This window comes from Lissotriton helveticus, chromosome 7 (assembly GCF_964261635.1).
Source record: "Lissotriton helveticus chromosome 7, aLisHel1.1, whole genome shotgun sequence".
Taxonomy (NCBI): Eukaryota; Metazoa; Chordata; class Amphibia; order Caudata; family Salamandridae; genus Lissotriton; species Lissotriton helveticus.
In genome coordinates, this window is record NC_136068.1 from 920,949,916 (window position 1) to 920,965,972 (window position 16,057).

Consider the following 16,057-nt stretch of genomic DNA (forward strand, 5'->3'; position numbering starts at 1 on the left):
AGCTGAGAGATGATCTGTGACCTAAAAAGTAATTTGATGTGACATGGGTGAAAGACAGCGACGACAGGGGAAGAGAGGGAGTACTGGGGTGGGTGCTTAGCAGTGATTAATTTGTAATAAAGCATGTGCAAGGGACCTCACCAGTAGGCCACTGCAACTTTAACCACCCACCCATTGACTTGCCTGTGCGGCCAATGACAATACCTATGCAACTACCAACCATAACACTTGTACAAGTGTGACTATTTCAATCCCCCAAAGCTATAAGAATGGCATTGGTGTCACCTGAAACCATGAGTTTATTAAAGCGGTCCCAAACCTAGAACTTTAGGGCTACAAGATCCTGGATCCCCCACCCTCCCGTTGTATTTCAAAGTATGCCCTTTTCAAGTCACCCTAGAGGGAACAACCCTCAAGGAGAGTCTTCTCCCGGCTGAGTGTGTCAATTTGCCACAGTGGGAGTTGCTGCAATTGTGTCAACATGTAATAACATTCAAAGTCTGGGAGTGCCATCCCTCCTTTTATAGGGCAATTTTAGCATGTCCAGTTTTATTCTGGAATGTGTGCCACCCAAGAGGACTACCATAATCAACTTATCTAACCATTGCAACATCAACCGCAGGAGCAAACTCATCATCTCCTGTAAGATGTATAGGTATCTAGGGAGTATGATCATTTTACAAACCACTACCCTGCCTGCAAGAGACCATGACAGCTTCCACCTGAATGGAACAATCTTCTCTAGGCCTTCCAAGTGACTTCTAATATTTAGCGCAATTTCTTCCGATGGGGTATTAGTTTGTGCCCCTAAATATTTCAACAATTTTGTTTGCCACTGCATCTAAATCAGTTTGGTCTTCCTCCTGCACATCTACAATGGTGCCAATGGGTAACAGTCTGGATTTGTTCCAGTTGGTAGTCAATCCTGACGTTCCCTGGAAATCCTCCAGGTTTCGCAATAAACACAGAACCAAATTACCTGGGCCTCGTAGATGCACACCAAAGTATCATCTGCAAACATAGACACCATCTGTCACCAAGCATACCCTTATTCCACAGTCCTTCATCACTCTATGCAGTGTGTTTGCTAATGGTTCAATGGCTACGGCGGACAACCGAGTAGTCAGTGGGCTCCTCTTTCCCAGTTAAGAGACATCAACCCTCTCATGCATACCCTGACCTTGGGGCGAGTATAGAGTAATGCAGTCCATCCGATTGCTCCTGGGGCTAAGTTTAGCCCTCTCAGGACCACAAACATATAATCCCAGCCCACTGTATCAAAAACTTTTTCAATATCAAGTGAGGCCACAGCGTAGTGGCCCGATCTCAGTTCAAGGAATGTTCTAAATGCACCAGTCGCGAAGATTTAATATTGTACTTCATTGTAGGATAAATCCCATTTGGTCTATCTTTACCAGCATTTACTTATCTCCCGCATCGGGCTAGCAGTTTATCAGCATTTTGATGTCCGTGTTGATCATGGACAGCAAGCGTTCTAAACCCCGCCAGGTGGGGTCAATACCAGGGTTAGGGATTACTACCACCAATCCTTCTCTCATCGATGGGTCAGGAGCACACTTCAAAGTGCCTCCTTCATGACCTCCCTGAGTTTGTCTATCAACAGCCCGGGCACCAGTTCATAAAATGTTGGAGGCAGACCGTCCATACAGGGTGCCTTCCATTTCTGCACATCACCAAGCACTTTCATGCCCGCCCAACCACCGCATTAGGGGTTGATGGGTCTGCAATTCCCCCAGCCCGTGCTCCCTCTCACGGATTTCTCGATCCAACTATCCGACTACTCCTACCATGCAGCCTATATCCCATCTCGCCGCTACACAGGCCCCTCTCAGCACATCTGATCACAGAACCCAGCCCAGCGGCAGTTCAATGGAGGGTGCTGCCTTGTTATGCAGTGCCTGCCTCGCGCTACTACAAAGCCGTCAGTCGCAGCAGTCCCTCTGTCGGCCGCCATTTCCATTTCTGCGACCTTCAATTCAAGCTGCCACTACCTCAAGCCACCCCTGCTTCAGACTGCCACAGAGCTGCATCAGTCACTGCAATAACTCCCTGCTGATCACCGCTCCGTTCTTCGTGGCGTCCAAACCTCAGGACTCTGCCATTTTAGGCTGCTCCTAACTACAATAGGGGCCCCAGCATGCGCTCATCTCCAAGGCGAATTGAGAGCTGCTATGGGCACCCAGTTCAGGTTTTTGGATGCCTCTGCTTTTATGGCCTCATTGTTGAAGTAAGAGTCGCATCTATACATAAGATTATGCAGAATTACCAAGTGTGCTGCGCAGAGGCAAACAGAAACACGCCTACGCGCCATCTTGTTGGCCACACCCCTCTGATCATCTTTAATGCACTTTACTAAATTCTGTTTTTACTTGCTCATGCTCTTAGCATACTGATAGTGTGTAACATCATCTGGAATACCTTTTGCTAGTGTTTATCTGATTTTGATTTATGGGCCCCCATTTTCCTTCACTATGCCTTCGTTTGTAACTAGAAAGCCAGTGTTTTGGCTCAGCTCATTCCATGGTGAGGGTGTGGTAGAGCGGGTAAGAAAGGAAAGGGCAGGTCTAACAGCTCTTCCCATCTGCTATTATTGAGAGAGGGTAAAAAGTGTAGTCGTGCTTGCCCATCGACCCTCTTACAGTCTGAAACCTCTGGTCAGAGCCCTTTGAGGCTCCCAGAGGGTCGCGGGTGGCTGGAACAACATACCTCTTTAATCCACTTATTCATCCACTACTCTAATGTTCTGGGATCTTATGCAGCCTTTGGCCTCCTCGACACTTTCTGAAGCCTTCTGCATCTATATCATACATTACCATCACAATTCTAACTCCTAGTATACCTGGTCTTCCCCACCCCGTTACTGCCCAAAGCAGTTTATCCCGTCATCACCTGCCCGGCCACAAATCTAAATTCAAACATAAAAATGCTCTTACATAGATAGTATACTAAATCAGACTTTACATTTCATAGAATTTTATAATGTATTAGCACTGTGCCTTGATCAGCGAGCCAAGCAGTGGCCGGTTCTCCACCCAAGCTCCCCACAGAGAAATGTTATGTCCTACCTGTACAGCCTGGGATTTGTCACGTGGTGTCTGGACCAGCGCTGGTTACCACATCTGGCCATCTGCAGATAGTTACTGGCTTGCACACTAGGTTGTTAATGAAAATCTATTCGCACCAAAATCAAAGTCTGAAAGTGTTTATTAACAATAATCACAGCACAAACCTGCCAGAGTTTCACCTAGCACTGGATAGTGGAACAAGCTCCCTGTGACATGACACAGTTATACACTTATGAGCATACGTTTTGAATCCAAGCATGTGATTAATTGTTAAAAACACACAAGCAGGTGTCTAGCCTGAGCTCAGGAGAGCTTATGAAATGACCTAACAGAATAAACATTTTTAGCTGAGCAAACTCGTCCATGTGTGACAAGACCTGGAGGTGGCTCATTGTCAGAGATGGACACTTTCTGTGGGCAGTGTTAGCAGAAGCAAAAACAATATAGTTGAAGCAAGTTACAGTCATACAAGTAAATACATTTTTATGCACACATTTTGCTTGAAAGTTCACCAAGTCCAGCTAAAAGGTGCTTCTCACCCATCAAGATTATATTTTATAAATGGGTGTCTTGCAGCTTTTGTGTAGGTGAAGCAATGAAAGGTTCCCCAAAATGAATGTGAAGAGTGTTGCTACTTTCAAGAATCAAGCCTCTGCCACCTATCAGATTAGGGTGCAATCCGTGGAAGAGTGTCCAAAGACTGTGCAGGTATGTCAGCGCTCCTCGTCTTCTTTCACTTCGCTGATTTACTGGTAGTGGCAGGCTTGGGGGCCTTCAATGCAGCACGAGCTGGCTGGACACCAATGCCTGCTCCTCATTGTCTTCTCCACTCTGTCACTTTTGATATTCTTCTTGAGAGGCTTTACTACCTCTCTAAGCAGGCGATTTCCCCCTTTTCGGTCTTGCACTATACCTGGAACTCCGCCAACGTACAAGGGAGCAACTAGTGACTTGGGTCCATTTTGCACGTGCAGCAGAACTGGCTCTTGTAAAACCTGATACTGGGCCACGAAAAGCTTCTTGCACCCGTCATGGATGAGGCACCCCTGACCCCCCAGCACAATCGTAGGAGCAGCACTTCTGGCAGTCTTCAACAATATATACCATTCAACGTGCAGGAAGGCAGTCACCACAGCACCTAGTTTATTGGTTGACAGAAAGGCAGACAGGAAGCCATTTTGTCAGGGACATGCAGTAAAGACGGCTACCCTAGGGTGCCGGAGGAATACCCTGAAATTGCTGTACTCTCCTCCGGGGCACCGAGGCCATGAGTTTGCTGATTTTGTTCCGGTTCCGGGGAACTCCACCGAAACGTAGCTACTCTCACCCTGATCGACATGCCCACCAGAAACTGTGCTCTAGAGACCACTGCCGGAACTTAACACACCAATCTGTTGTTGAGGTTGTTTTAAATCTGATGAGCACTGGAAACTAATGAAATGTGTTATGTAATTGACATTCGTATAGGCACAATCTGTCATTGGTATGTCGTTGAAGCTTTTTCACTGGCATCCCTTCCACCATGTTCAGTATATGCTGGTGCACATTCTAGGTAAATGATTCAATGTCCCATCAGCATTCGGAGGTCAGAACATGTATAGCATGCCCCCCCTTTTCTCTTAACTTTTCCCCCAATCATTCCCATTTTGTCACCTTCAGTAATAACTCCTCCTTCAAAGTGTCTGTTCTCTTAAGAACGTGTCAAATGCATCTACCCGAAGATACAAACACACCTTAATCTATTGGAACATACGGGTCAGCAACCAATAATACTCTTTCCGACAATGGGGGTAATAGTTTGTCAGACTGAGTGTCCCATTTTGGAAGTTTCTTTAAAACAACATTTGTGCAAGAAATGTATAATTAAAGTCTAAAACATGTCACAGTCACTTGTTCATTTTGCAGAACTCTTCCGTTAGTCCTATGCTTCATTGTTTCCCCTGTGTATTGTCCCGCTCAGTATGATTCTTGTCTAAGTCTTGGTGTACACCTTCCAGAGCATGAGTCTGAATTTGATGTAGACATTAAATCATACAGTTTTTCATATAAAGTCTTAGTATGGACTTCTAACTAGTATGACTTGCCTACATCAATCTAAACATATGTCAAACAATAAATCAGCTCTGATGTCTGTCTGTCACCCATAAAGTCTTTATGGCTCATAACCTTTTCTGGATATTGTTTTCGCAGCAAAGTGAACAATGCCCTGGTCCTCTCCCATGACGCTGTACAGACTCTGGTCAAACTGCTGGTGGATACAGCCTCCTCTGTCTCCGGAGATCCTGTTCAAGGACTGGAGTTGGTAAGTGAAAAATGTCACCTGTGTTTTTCACCATTGCAGCATCGAGTAACAGCAAGTGGATTAGTGCAGACAGCAGTAGCCTCTGCTGCAACCTTCCACACCTTTATCCAAAAGCAACATGAAAAGACTCAGTGGGTAAAATATGACGAGTAATAAAATACTCTCGCAGGTACTTTGTTGTTGTTCATCGAGGGAAGGATATGAAAGCATATGCAACTGTCCTACATTTCAACCAAGTTAACATATAATAAAAACATAATTACATTTAACTGTCAAAATGTACTCAACGGACATAAGCATTTTATGAAAAGCAAGATACTTTGCTCTCTATAACTTTTACTAGGAAACTAAACTCGCACTAAATCATTTAAGTTCTAGTTTTAATGTAAAAGGGCTCTGTGTTTTAGCCATTAATTGACAGATCTAGAAGAAATGCACAACTTTTGCAACATTAGGCGTAATGTTACATTGGCCCAGCATTTTATTATTTTCTAATGCAGGAAGAACTGCCTTAGGATGCCAAATACAAAGTGAAATCTGGACGGCATGTGTGGGCTAATTGTGTCTGAATTCGTGTGATCTTAGAACTCCATGTAGCACCTCTCTCTGTGAGATATTCCTGAATTAAATCTCTCTAGTCTTGACCAGGGATGTTTTTGTTCAAATTAGTAAAAGGAGCAGTTTGTTGCATCTTAGTGCAAAACATGTTGCGGCTGTCATGCCTCAACATTTTCACACCCAAGCAATTGTTTTATAGAAACTGTACACAAACTAAGTAGAACTTCCATTATATAGTTAAATAAAGACAATATTAATGCATAGCTTCCCCAGGATGGCTCCATGTGTGGTAAGAAAATTCTAGAACCATAATTTAATGTAGCTTATCTATACATATGACATAAAGTTCCTTGCTCTGCCAGCAACATGCTTGTCTCCGTTATCCTGTCATTATGTAGTTCGAGTGAAATTCCTACATCAATCTACTTCAGCCATCCTGAGACCTGACGTTAAGAAGAAAATCCTATGGGGGGCTGTATTACACTGTGCGTCTACAATTCTGGAGAGTCCTGTGCCTCTTTTTCTTGAGTCAGCCTAACAATCGTGTGTACCCGCTGTGGAGACTCTAATATAAAGTGTATAAGATATCAGAACTGAGCTCTGGTATTGAGGAGGCGCTCGTAGTGCACACTCTGGTTGAGTGTGATTAATGTCTCCACTACTTTGGTAGGGGAGACTGACCGTATTGGCAGCAGTACCTATAGTAGATGTGCATAGTCCTGTGTATGAGTATTTCTGTAGGGGGCAGTCTTTTTGGCTTCCTCCTTTTTAAGTTTGTGCAGTATTCCCCCAACTGGGTTCCTACGCCTTTATTATGTATAGCACATTTATTAAGTACATATATGTATGTGTGTCTAGGTTAATGAGTGTGCATGACTTAGTGAATGGTGGCGTCTGTGTGGGACATAATATGGTCGTCTACTACTTGTGAGGCTGCTAGGGGTCCATCTTGGATATGGGAGCTTTCATGTTCAAAATCTTCCCCCCTCCTCTGACCGAAAAGAGTTGGTTTCAGGGTGTGAATGGAGGTAGCGCACCAATCAATCAATCAATCATGAGATTTGTAGAGCGCGCTACTCACCCGCTAGGGTCTCAAGGCGCTGGGGGGAGTCGCTACTGCTCGAACAGCCAGGTCTTGAGTTGTTTCCTGAAGGAGAGATGGTCCTGGGTCAGCCGTAGGTGGGTGGGGAGGGAGTTCCATGTCTTGGACGCCAGGTATGAGAAGGATCTTCCTCCGGCGGTGGATCTTCGCAACGTGGGACGGTGGCGAGGGCGAGGCTGGCGGAGCGGAGCTGGCGAGTGGGTGTGTAGAATGCGAGGCAGCTGTTGAGGTACTTGGGGGCATGTCGTGGAGAGCCTTGTGTGCGTGGGTGAGGAGTCTGAACGTGATCATCTTATTGACGGGGAGCCTATGTAGGTCTTTCTGATGGGCAGAGATGTGGCTGCGACGGGGGATGTCCAGGATGAGTCATGCAGAAGCGTTCTGTATGCGCTGGAGTCTTTTCTGGAGTTTGGCTGTGGTTCCCGCGTAGAGGGTGTTCCCGTAGTCCAGTCGGCTGGTGACGAGGGCCTGGGTGACCGTCTTCCTGGTTTTGGTGGGGATCCACCGGAAGATCTTACGGAGCATGCGCAGGGTGTTGAAGCAGGACGACGAGACTGCGTTGACTTGCTTGGACATCGTGAGGGAGGAGTCCAGGATAAAGCCCAGGTTGCGGGCATGGTTCGTTGGTTAGGGGGCGGTGCCCAGGGCAGGGGGCCACCAGGAGTCGTCCCAGGCAGAGGGAGAAGGTCCCAGGATGAGGACTTCCTTCTTGTCTGAGTTCAGTTTCAGACGACTGAGCTTCATCCATTCCGTGACATCTTTCATTCCTTCCTGGAGGCTGGCTCTGGCGGTGGTGGGGTCGTTGGTGAGGGAGAGGATCAGCTGGGTGTCGTCAGCGTAGGAAATGATGTTAAGGTTGTGTTTGTGTGCGATGGCTGCGAGGGGGCTCATGTAGACGTTGAAGAGGGTGGGGCTGAGCGAGGATCCTTGAGGTACGCCGCAGATGACTTCGGTGGCCGCGGATCGGAACGGGGGGAGGCGGACTCTCTGGGTTCTTCCGGCGAGGAACGAGATGATCCACCCTAGTGCCATCCCTTGGATTCCGGTGCTGCTGAGGTGCTGTATTAGTGTGCGGTGGCATACTGTGTCGAACGCTGCTGAGAGATCCAGGAGGAGGAGGGCAGCTGTTTCCCCATTGTCAAGCAGGGATCTGATGTCGTCGGTAGCTGGGATGAGGGCGGTCTCGGTGCTGTGGTTAGCTCAGAAACCGGACTGTGAGGGGTCGAGGGATCCATTTGTCTCGAGGAAGGCGGCGAGTTGTTTGTTGACGGTTTTCTCGATGACTTTGGGAGGAAAAGGGAGGAGCGAGATGGGGCGGAAGTTCTTGAGGTCCGTGGGGTCCGCGGTGGGTTTCTTCAGGAGGGCGCTGAGCTTGGCATGTTTCCAGCTCTCCGGGAAGGTGGCGGTGGCGAAGGAGATGTTGATGATGTCCCGGAGTTGGGGTGCGATGATGGAGTCGGCTTTGTTGAAGACGTGGTGAGGGCAGGGGTCAGTTGGGGATCCGGAGTGGATGGTGTTCATCGTGCGGGTGGTGTCTTCGGTGCTGACCGGGGTCCAATTGCAGAGGGTGGTGGTGGGGGGCGTTGGTTCGGTGGTTGGGTGCATGGTCTGTGCGCTGAAGCTGTTGTGTATGTCGGCGATCTTGCGGTGGAAGAACGAGGCGAGGGAGTTGCAGAGGTCTTGCGAGGGTGTGATGTCGTTGTTGCAGGCGCTGGGGTTGGATAGCTCTTTGACGATGCTGAAGAGTTCCTTGCAGTTGTGGGTGTTGTTGTCCAGTCGTTCTTTGAATGTTGTCCTTTTGGTGGTGCGGATCAGCTGGTGGTGTATGCGGGTGGCATTCTTGAGGGCTTTCATGTTTTCTGTAGTCTGGTCGTGTCGCCAGGCTTTCTCGAGGGTGCGGCAGTTTTTCTTGGAGGTTTTGAGTTCGTTGGTGAACCATGAGGCATTCTTGCTGCCGGGTCTGCTGGGAGGGTTCTTCAGTGGTGCGAGGTCATCGGCGCAGTTGGTGAGCCACTGTGTGAAGTTGCGGGCTGCTTCGTTGGGGTCCGTTGTGTTGGCGGGAGGGTTCTGGCTGAGGGAGGTGGTGAGCTGGTCGGCGGTGATCTTGCTCCAGCTCCTGCGGGGAACCTGTTGCGGGTGGTGATGGGTCGTGGTTCTCCTGAAGTTGAAGTGGACACAGCTGTGATCAGTCTAGTGTAGTCCGGTGGAGTGGCTGAAGGAGATGTGCTTGCTGGAGGAGAAGACGGGGTCAAGCGTGTGGCCGGCGTAGTGGGTGGGGGTGTTCACCAGTTGCTTGAGTCCGAGGTTGGCGAGGTTGTCCAGTAGGGCGGCGGTGTTGCTGTCATTGTTGTTTTCCAGGTGGAAGTTGAGGTCCCCTAGGAGGATGTAGTCTGAGGAGGTGAGGGCGTGCGGGCTGATGAAGTCTGCGATGGCTTCGCTGAATTGTGTGCATGGTCCCGGGGGTGTGTCGATGAGAGTGCCTCTGAGGGTGGTCTTGGGGTCGGTGTGTATCTGGAAGTGAAGGTGCTCGGCGGCGGTGAGGGTGTCGTCAGAGTTGGTCGTGATGCGGATGTTGTTTCTGTGGACGATGGCGATGCCTCCTCCAGTTTGGTTGATGCTGTCCTTCCAGCTCCTTAAAGTTGACTGTAGTTTCCCTGCTTGATAGAGTCCCTCCCAACCCTATTGCTCCTTCTGCGTGAACCCCTCTCTCAGGCGGGACTACATTGATACAAGACCTGGCCACAGGCTCATAAAGCTGCAGTTATGAATCTAAAGACTGCAGAAGCCTCTCAAGATATGAAAATTGCATATTGTGTAATATCCACGCCCGGTCATAAGTACTGGTCACTTATTAACCAAGGAATGTCTGCACAGCAGTGCCGATTAGAAATGGGGATCAGGAAGTGGAACCTTTGCAGGTGGCTTCTCTCCCTGAACCCGACAGGACCAAGTCTGAGCAAGAGTGGAAGTGTTGCTACTGAACTGCATGGCGGGGAACCAGCGTAATGGCTTCATAATCTGCTAGAAAACATCTGTAATGAGGAATGACCGACTTCCCCTGGTGAAAAACAGAGCCCATATGCAAGGAAGGACCAGTGTGGGACAGCCTTCCAGCCTGTGTCTGCTTCAGACACCAGGCCAGCCCCAGTCAGCTGACTGGGAAGTGAGAACTACAGCAGTCGGTCATCTGGAACTTCAAGATGAAAACGCCAAGGTCAGCCTGCTTTTCCTGACTCTCTCTGTGCCATGGGGTACCAGTATCGTACTCTCTAGTTGCTCCCTGACGTTTAATGTTTACTCTATTCCTGTGTCTGGCTAGCTAAATTACTGTCCAACCAGTTTTGGAGATATTGTAATTTGAACTCTGTCAGGACACATGGGGCAGATTAGTACTCAATTTAGTGGTATATGTGTCCCTGTCAGACAGAAAGCTTGATCAGAATCAGTGGTTTCCGTGATGCAGCACTTTTAACTGATCATCATCTAAAATAAGTTATTCAGAGTGGGCTGGCGCCATGAACAGCTGTTGCCTCAAATAATCAAACTAATATTCCATTGGCAAATTGAAGGCAGTGGTGAAATAAAAGAACACCGGTATAATGAATGCTATTCCAAGACTTGAGGCTCAATTATGACTCCTCTTCTGTACCGTAAACTCTAGCAGAAAAGAAAAAAACAGTATATAACCTCAAGCACATTTTAATATGGCTTCCAAAAAGTCAATAAAGTTAAACCTTTCCACAAAATGCATCCAGTGGTAATGAACTCGTAGTCTGTCTTGTGACGTCATTAGCAGCGCAATAAATACTGCAGTACTGGTCAGTCCTACTTCTTCTTTGCTGCTCTCGCAGGAGGTGAGTGCTTGAATTTATATTTCTTCCCTGGAGTTGAGTGTAGGAATGCTTTATCCGCTGTTACTCAGTAATTGTCCAGTTTACCACATAGTTTCTCCTTTCATTATAAAGTTTCATGTGGTGTCACGTGCGTCAAGCAACTAATTTGAGGCTGCATTGTGCACATTTTTTATTTGTCATAATTCGTGTTTTCCTTTTAGGGAAAGATACATGGTCCTCTTTTCGAGCTCTCCGAGTCAGTTGAGGTCGCTCTGAACTGTTCAGGCATCTGTGCCATAGCATTCTTAAATGAGTTGCGCGAAGTTTAATTCCTCTTCACAGGGGTTTTCTCGTTCTCCGCAATAGCCCGTGTGGAATTTGCCATCCTAGTTTGAATACTGCACTGTTTCCTTTGGAAAATTATCGTTTTCCTCGCGTGGATAGGCTTCCCTTACTGGTTTAAGATAAACCCATTTAAGCTGTATGCTTAACCCTTTGAAAAGTACTTTCTGAACTGCTGGAATGCTGTAAAAGGCCATACAAGTTGCAGACTGTGTCCTCTCTGGATGCTATAAGTGAAGTAAAGGTAAATCAAAATAAAGCAGTAGGCATTAACATTGTTTTTTCTTCGTAGCACAATTTTGTTACTTGTAACTAAACGTAGAATACCTGGCTTCATCGAAATTTGTAAGATCAAATATTAATTATCCTTCATTTCTTTTGAAACCCTGTAATGAGTCATTTTGAGGAAAGCTCCAATTTTCAATGGTATGTACTGTGTGTAATTCATTTTAATGGGGCAAGAAAGGAGGAACACGTTGCCCTTCTTTAGTTGGTAAAACGTTGCACAACCACTCACCCATGTGTGGGGCTGGCTGGTGGGTCAGGGAGTAGAGACACACCAGTTTGTTGTCGCAAAGCTGGTTTTATTGGGATACCCCGTTTAGTGTTCAACATTAAGGTCCTTCTTGTCCTGAAAGTCAGTCTTTCTTTGGCGAAATGACTAGGATCCGTTTTGGGGGCTGGAGGTGTTTTCCCTTTGCTGACGTAGTGCGGCTCTCCGCTGGGCTGTCCGGTCGATGCGTCAGCTTCATAGGCTCCGGGTTCCCTAGGAAAGAGAAGACCAACAGAAACAGGGCCGTTAGTATAACTGTCCTCTGGGGGTTCGTGCACCTCGGGACCGTGTTGTGCGATATGGGATCACCGGTGATGCTGTACACTCAGTGCAAGTGTGGGACTGTGAGTACAGACGGGGAGGGGGTACACGCGGGGTAAAGAAACACGAGGAGGGGAGGACTAAGGGGCTATTTACACTCTCTACACGCGCTTGCTTCCCACCCAGGCTGCCATACGCTGCCGTACCTGAGCAAGCCACACTCCTCCCCCGGGAGTATGGCACGGCGGCTCGCGGTGTCGTTGGCCTCCTGGCTCTCCTTGGGACCCTTCTCCGCTTTCCTCCGTTTCTTTCTCCGATATACGCCTGGTTTCTTCGCTCCGTCCTCCTCTCCGCTCTCCGCTCCTCTCCTGCTCCACCGGGGTGACGTCACACGCCCCGTACCATGCTTCCTGGGTTTTGTCCAATCCGGCTGCTCTGACGTGTACTGGAGGTCGGGCCTCCTCCTCAGAAAACGCCCAGTTAAAGGTACCGGGTTCTGTTTCTTCCTGTTCGTCCGGGTCTGTTTCCCAAGGAGTCGTCTGTAACGAAGGAGGCATCATAGGGTCAGTTCTGGGGGTCCACCACTCCTTGTCACACCTTGCTTCTCACATAAGACACTGCGTACACCTCTGACATTTGAGGATAGGATAATTTACACTATGTACCGGTCGATATTTTGCAGAGGGTGGAGAATACCCTGATCTGTTATTTGTTGGCCGTTTCACAGCGTTCCCCAACATACGCTTGTCATATTGAACTGGGAATGGACTATAGAGCTGATTATATAAAACTTCAGCCAATACTATTGTGGCACCGCATTTGGACAACAGAACAGTGTTGCTTAACCCGTGCTTTAATTTTAGACTGTTTGGGCCTACACAACTGGTCAAACATTCCGTGGCTCTCTTTTGTACATGATACCTTCAGGGACTTGAATCTTCTTATATATTTTAATGAACCGTTACTTTTATCTGAAATTACAAGAAAGACCCTGAAGATAACATGTCTGTCACATCTAAGAGAGCTACGCTTAGCCTATGAATCTAATAAAGTTTCAAATCGACACTTGTTAAGCATTCAATGTAATCAGGGTATTCAACCGTATCTAACGTATAGTTTGACCAACTATGAAAAATATATGTTGACACGGTTTAGACTTAATACATTTTTTCGTCTGCTTACCTTTCCGAGGAGACAAGATTGGTCTTCCTCAATTATTAGGTGTCCATGCGATGGTATCTCGGAACAATCTAACATCCATGTAGTACTGTTCTGTAAGTTCTATGATTTACCACGCAAACGCTGGTTACTTCCAATATTGCTAGCTCAAGGACTAAGGAGGTGCCGACCCGCGTTTCTGGTTCTACAACATCTAGATACTGCTTCTAATGCTAAAAGTATTGCTATGTTTCTCAAAAATTGTTTTAAAATACGATGTACCTATGACCAACCATAGTCTCAATGTTGCATTATAATATTTTTTCATGGAGTCTTGAATTGTCTAATTGCTTCTGGTGTTGAAAATATACCATTGACCGGCGGTACCCAAACTTTTTATTTCACTATCTGTAGTTATAACGGACTCTATTCGGTAATCGTAACTCAATTGTCTAATATGATTTTTAGCTTGTTTTTATGTTAAGTACGATGAAACTGTATAATATGCTGATTGCTTTTATGATTTTATCCAGTTCTAAAATCGAATAAAGCTTTTTACTACTACTAAATAATAATAATCATTCTTGATGACCTCTGCCTCAATCCTAACTGCCACAAAATATGATATACCTTTCTATCCTGTTAACCCAGTTCCTTGTTGTTAAATCACTACAAAACATCCCTTTGACTTGTAAACACTCAAATGGCAACCCATCCGATTTGATTCAGTTCTCTAAAGCGCGTGCCCACAGTCAACCTAACATTAATCCGGCATCACCATATTACGCCATTGGTTTTATAAACATTTGTTAACACGTTCATGCAAGATACCGCTGCAGAGTTCTTGCGTCTGCTAAATAGAATAATCTCTCTCAATCTGATGTTAATTTTGAGCTCTTGTTGGTATTCCAGTTGTTGTGCCCTGCACTGCGGTGCCTCGGAAATCTGCTGGCAGAGGATGAAGTGGGCCAGGTGCAAATCCAGGACGGGCAGCTATTGGGCGCCATCTTTATCTTCATGAAGATCTTTCTACAGCAGCATCCTTTCATGATTTCAGAGTGCCTGTGGCTCCTCAACAACCTGACGGGTAACTTGAGATGATGGGACCAGGGTGCTGGCGTAAATGAATCATTCTGTTTTTTCCACTTATGGCATTTGGTGTCTGTACTTTTATATGCATAATATGCTCCATATTTCCCTTCTAAGGACGGATTAGCTATGATTATTACATATCATGTTTTGTCATGTATTGCTTCTGGATGAGCAAAACAGAAAGTGCGTATTCCTAAATAAGTGGTCTTATCAGTAGTGGCTCACCCTTATGGGTTACGGGGCTCCACCCTCCTGTTTTCTTGTATTATACCACCAGTGAATGATATGTTATTATTGACCAGTTTCCATTACTGGCATAATAAAACAAGCATTGAAAATACAACAGGTCTCGCCTTTGGTCAAGTTAAAGCCATTTGCTTTGCTAATGGTATTGTATAGCAAAACGAATGGCTTCAAATTAATAAAAGGCAAGACCTATTGCATTGTTTGAAAAATATACCCAATTGTTCCTGAGCTTAGGAGTTATTTGTGTGCTACAGAGTCAAATTCAGGACTTGTGCAGTATTTTAGCATTTTGATATAACATTCTTAAAATGCTTACGGTATGTGTAAGAAGCCTGGCACATGCTTTGCTGTTAGTGACAATACCATTGGAGTCGAAGTAATCCTAGGCAGTGCTAATGAAAATAAAACACATGCCTGGAGGTCTGTGCATGCGCTAAAAGGAGTTAGGTGTGCTGAGGGAGACTCTATAAATCTGAGCATCCACATGTGAAGATGACCATCAATCTCTGGCCCATGCACGCCTACGCCTTAAGTTGAAACGATTGCTGACATTCAAGATATTGCTTTACTAAATGGCTACCTACTTAAGTTGAGAAAAGACAGATTTGTTGCGGTTTTCCAGGACAGCCACATAGTATTATTATATACGAAGTGGCAATTGCCTCGACATAGTTAAAGCTCTTCTGGAGCTATTGGGACACCCCGGCTGTTCTTAATTAAACCGAGATAATATGCGCTAAAGAAGGGGAAAGTCACAGTAGTCTTGATGAGAAATGCTGCAATTCTTGAAACAAAGTGAGTGCTAATGATGATAATTACCTACTGGTCACAACATACTTCGGTTTATATTATTTTTTTCATTTGCTCTTCTGACCTATTTTGTCAATGCTTAAGGTGCGCCAATTAAATTTAGAAAAATAGATGCAAATCGAAACTTTCAAATGAGCCCGAAAATAAATCTATGTTCTTAATCAATGAGAATGAAGGTGTTAAATTCGATATAAAAGGCACTATGAAATGAAACTAGCAGTCTGTCGCCACCCGGTCAATGTGCGAAATCCAGAAGACTGAAGATGAACGAACTGAGAAATCATGAGAGATAAAGCCTTAACTGAACTCCAATCCAACGCCAACTGCATTAGAGCATAAAATCTTGATCTCGGTTTGTAAAACAAATAAGAAAGATAGGCAGGTGTGTTTAAAAAACGTATTTACACCACACTAGAGAAAGCTAGCAAATCACAGAGAAAATTAGCCATGTGTGTTACATTGACAGCCGTCTTTGGTCTCCTAACTGATGTTTAAAAAAAAAATTCTTTTTATTAACAAAATCAAAAGATAAAGCATCAGGTGACATCTGAAGTTACACATTTGCCATATATATATTTCTAGACTAGCAGATAATACATACATAATAACATTCTGGGATCACAGGGATTCCGACGCCGCTGTTACATCTCAAACTTCTGGCGGATGGCAGATATCCCCCCGGTAGCTTTCCAGGCTCCCCAAACCTTCCCCCAC

At 46.0% G+C, this 16,057-nt stretch overlaps 1 protein-coding gene across 3 annotated transcripts in view; it reads left to right on the forward strand.

The window, feature by feature from the left end:
• TMCO6 (transmembrane and coiled-coil domains 6) overlaps nt 1-16,057 on the forward strand; it is a 197,664-nt gene that overhangs the window by 60,619 nt on the left and 120,988 nt on the right. For all 3 annotated transcript variants that reach the window (XM_078653435.1, XM_078653437.1, XM_078653436.1), the window contains 2 exons: nt 5,277-5,388; nt 14,108-14,282. In XM_078653435.1, coding sequence (XP_078509561.1) covers nt 5,277-5,388; nt 14,108-14,282 — 287 coding nt within the window. The remainder of the gene's footprint in view (nt 1-5,276; nt 5,389-14,107; nt 14,283-16,057) is intronic.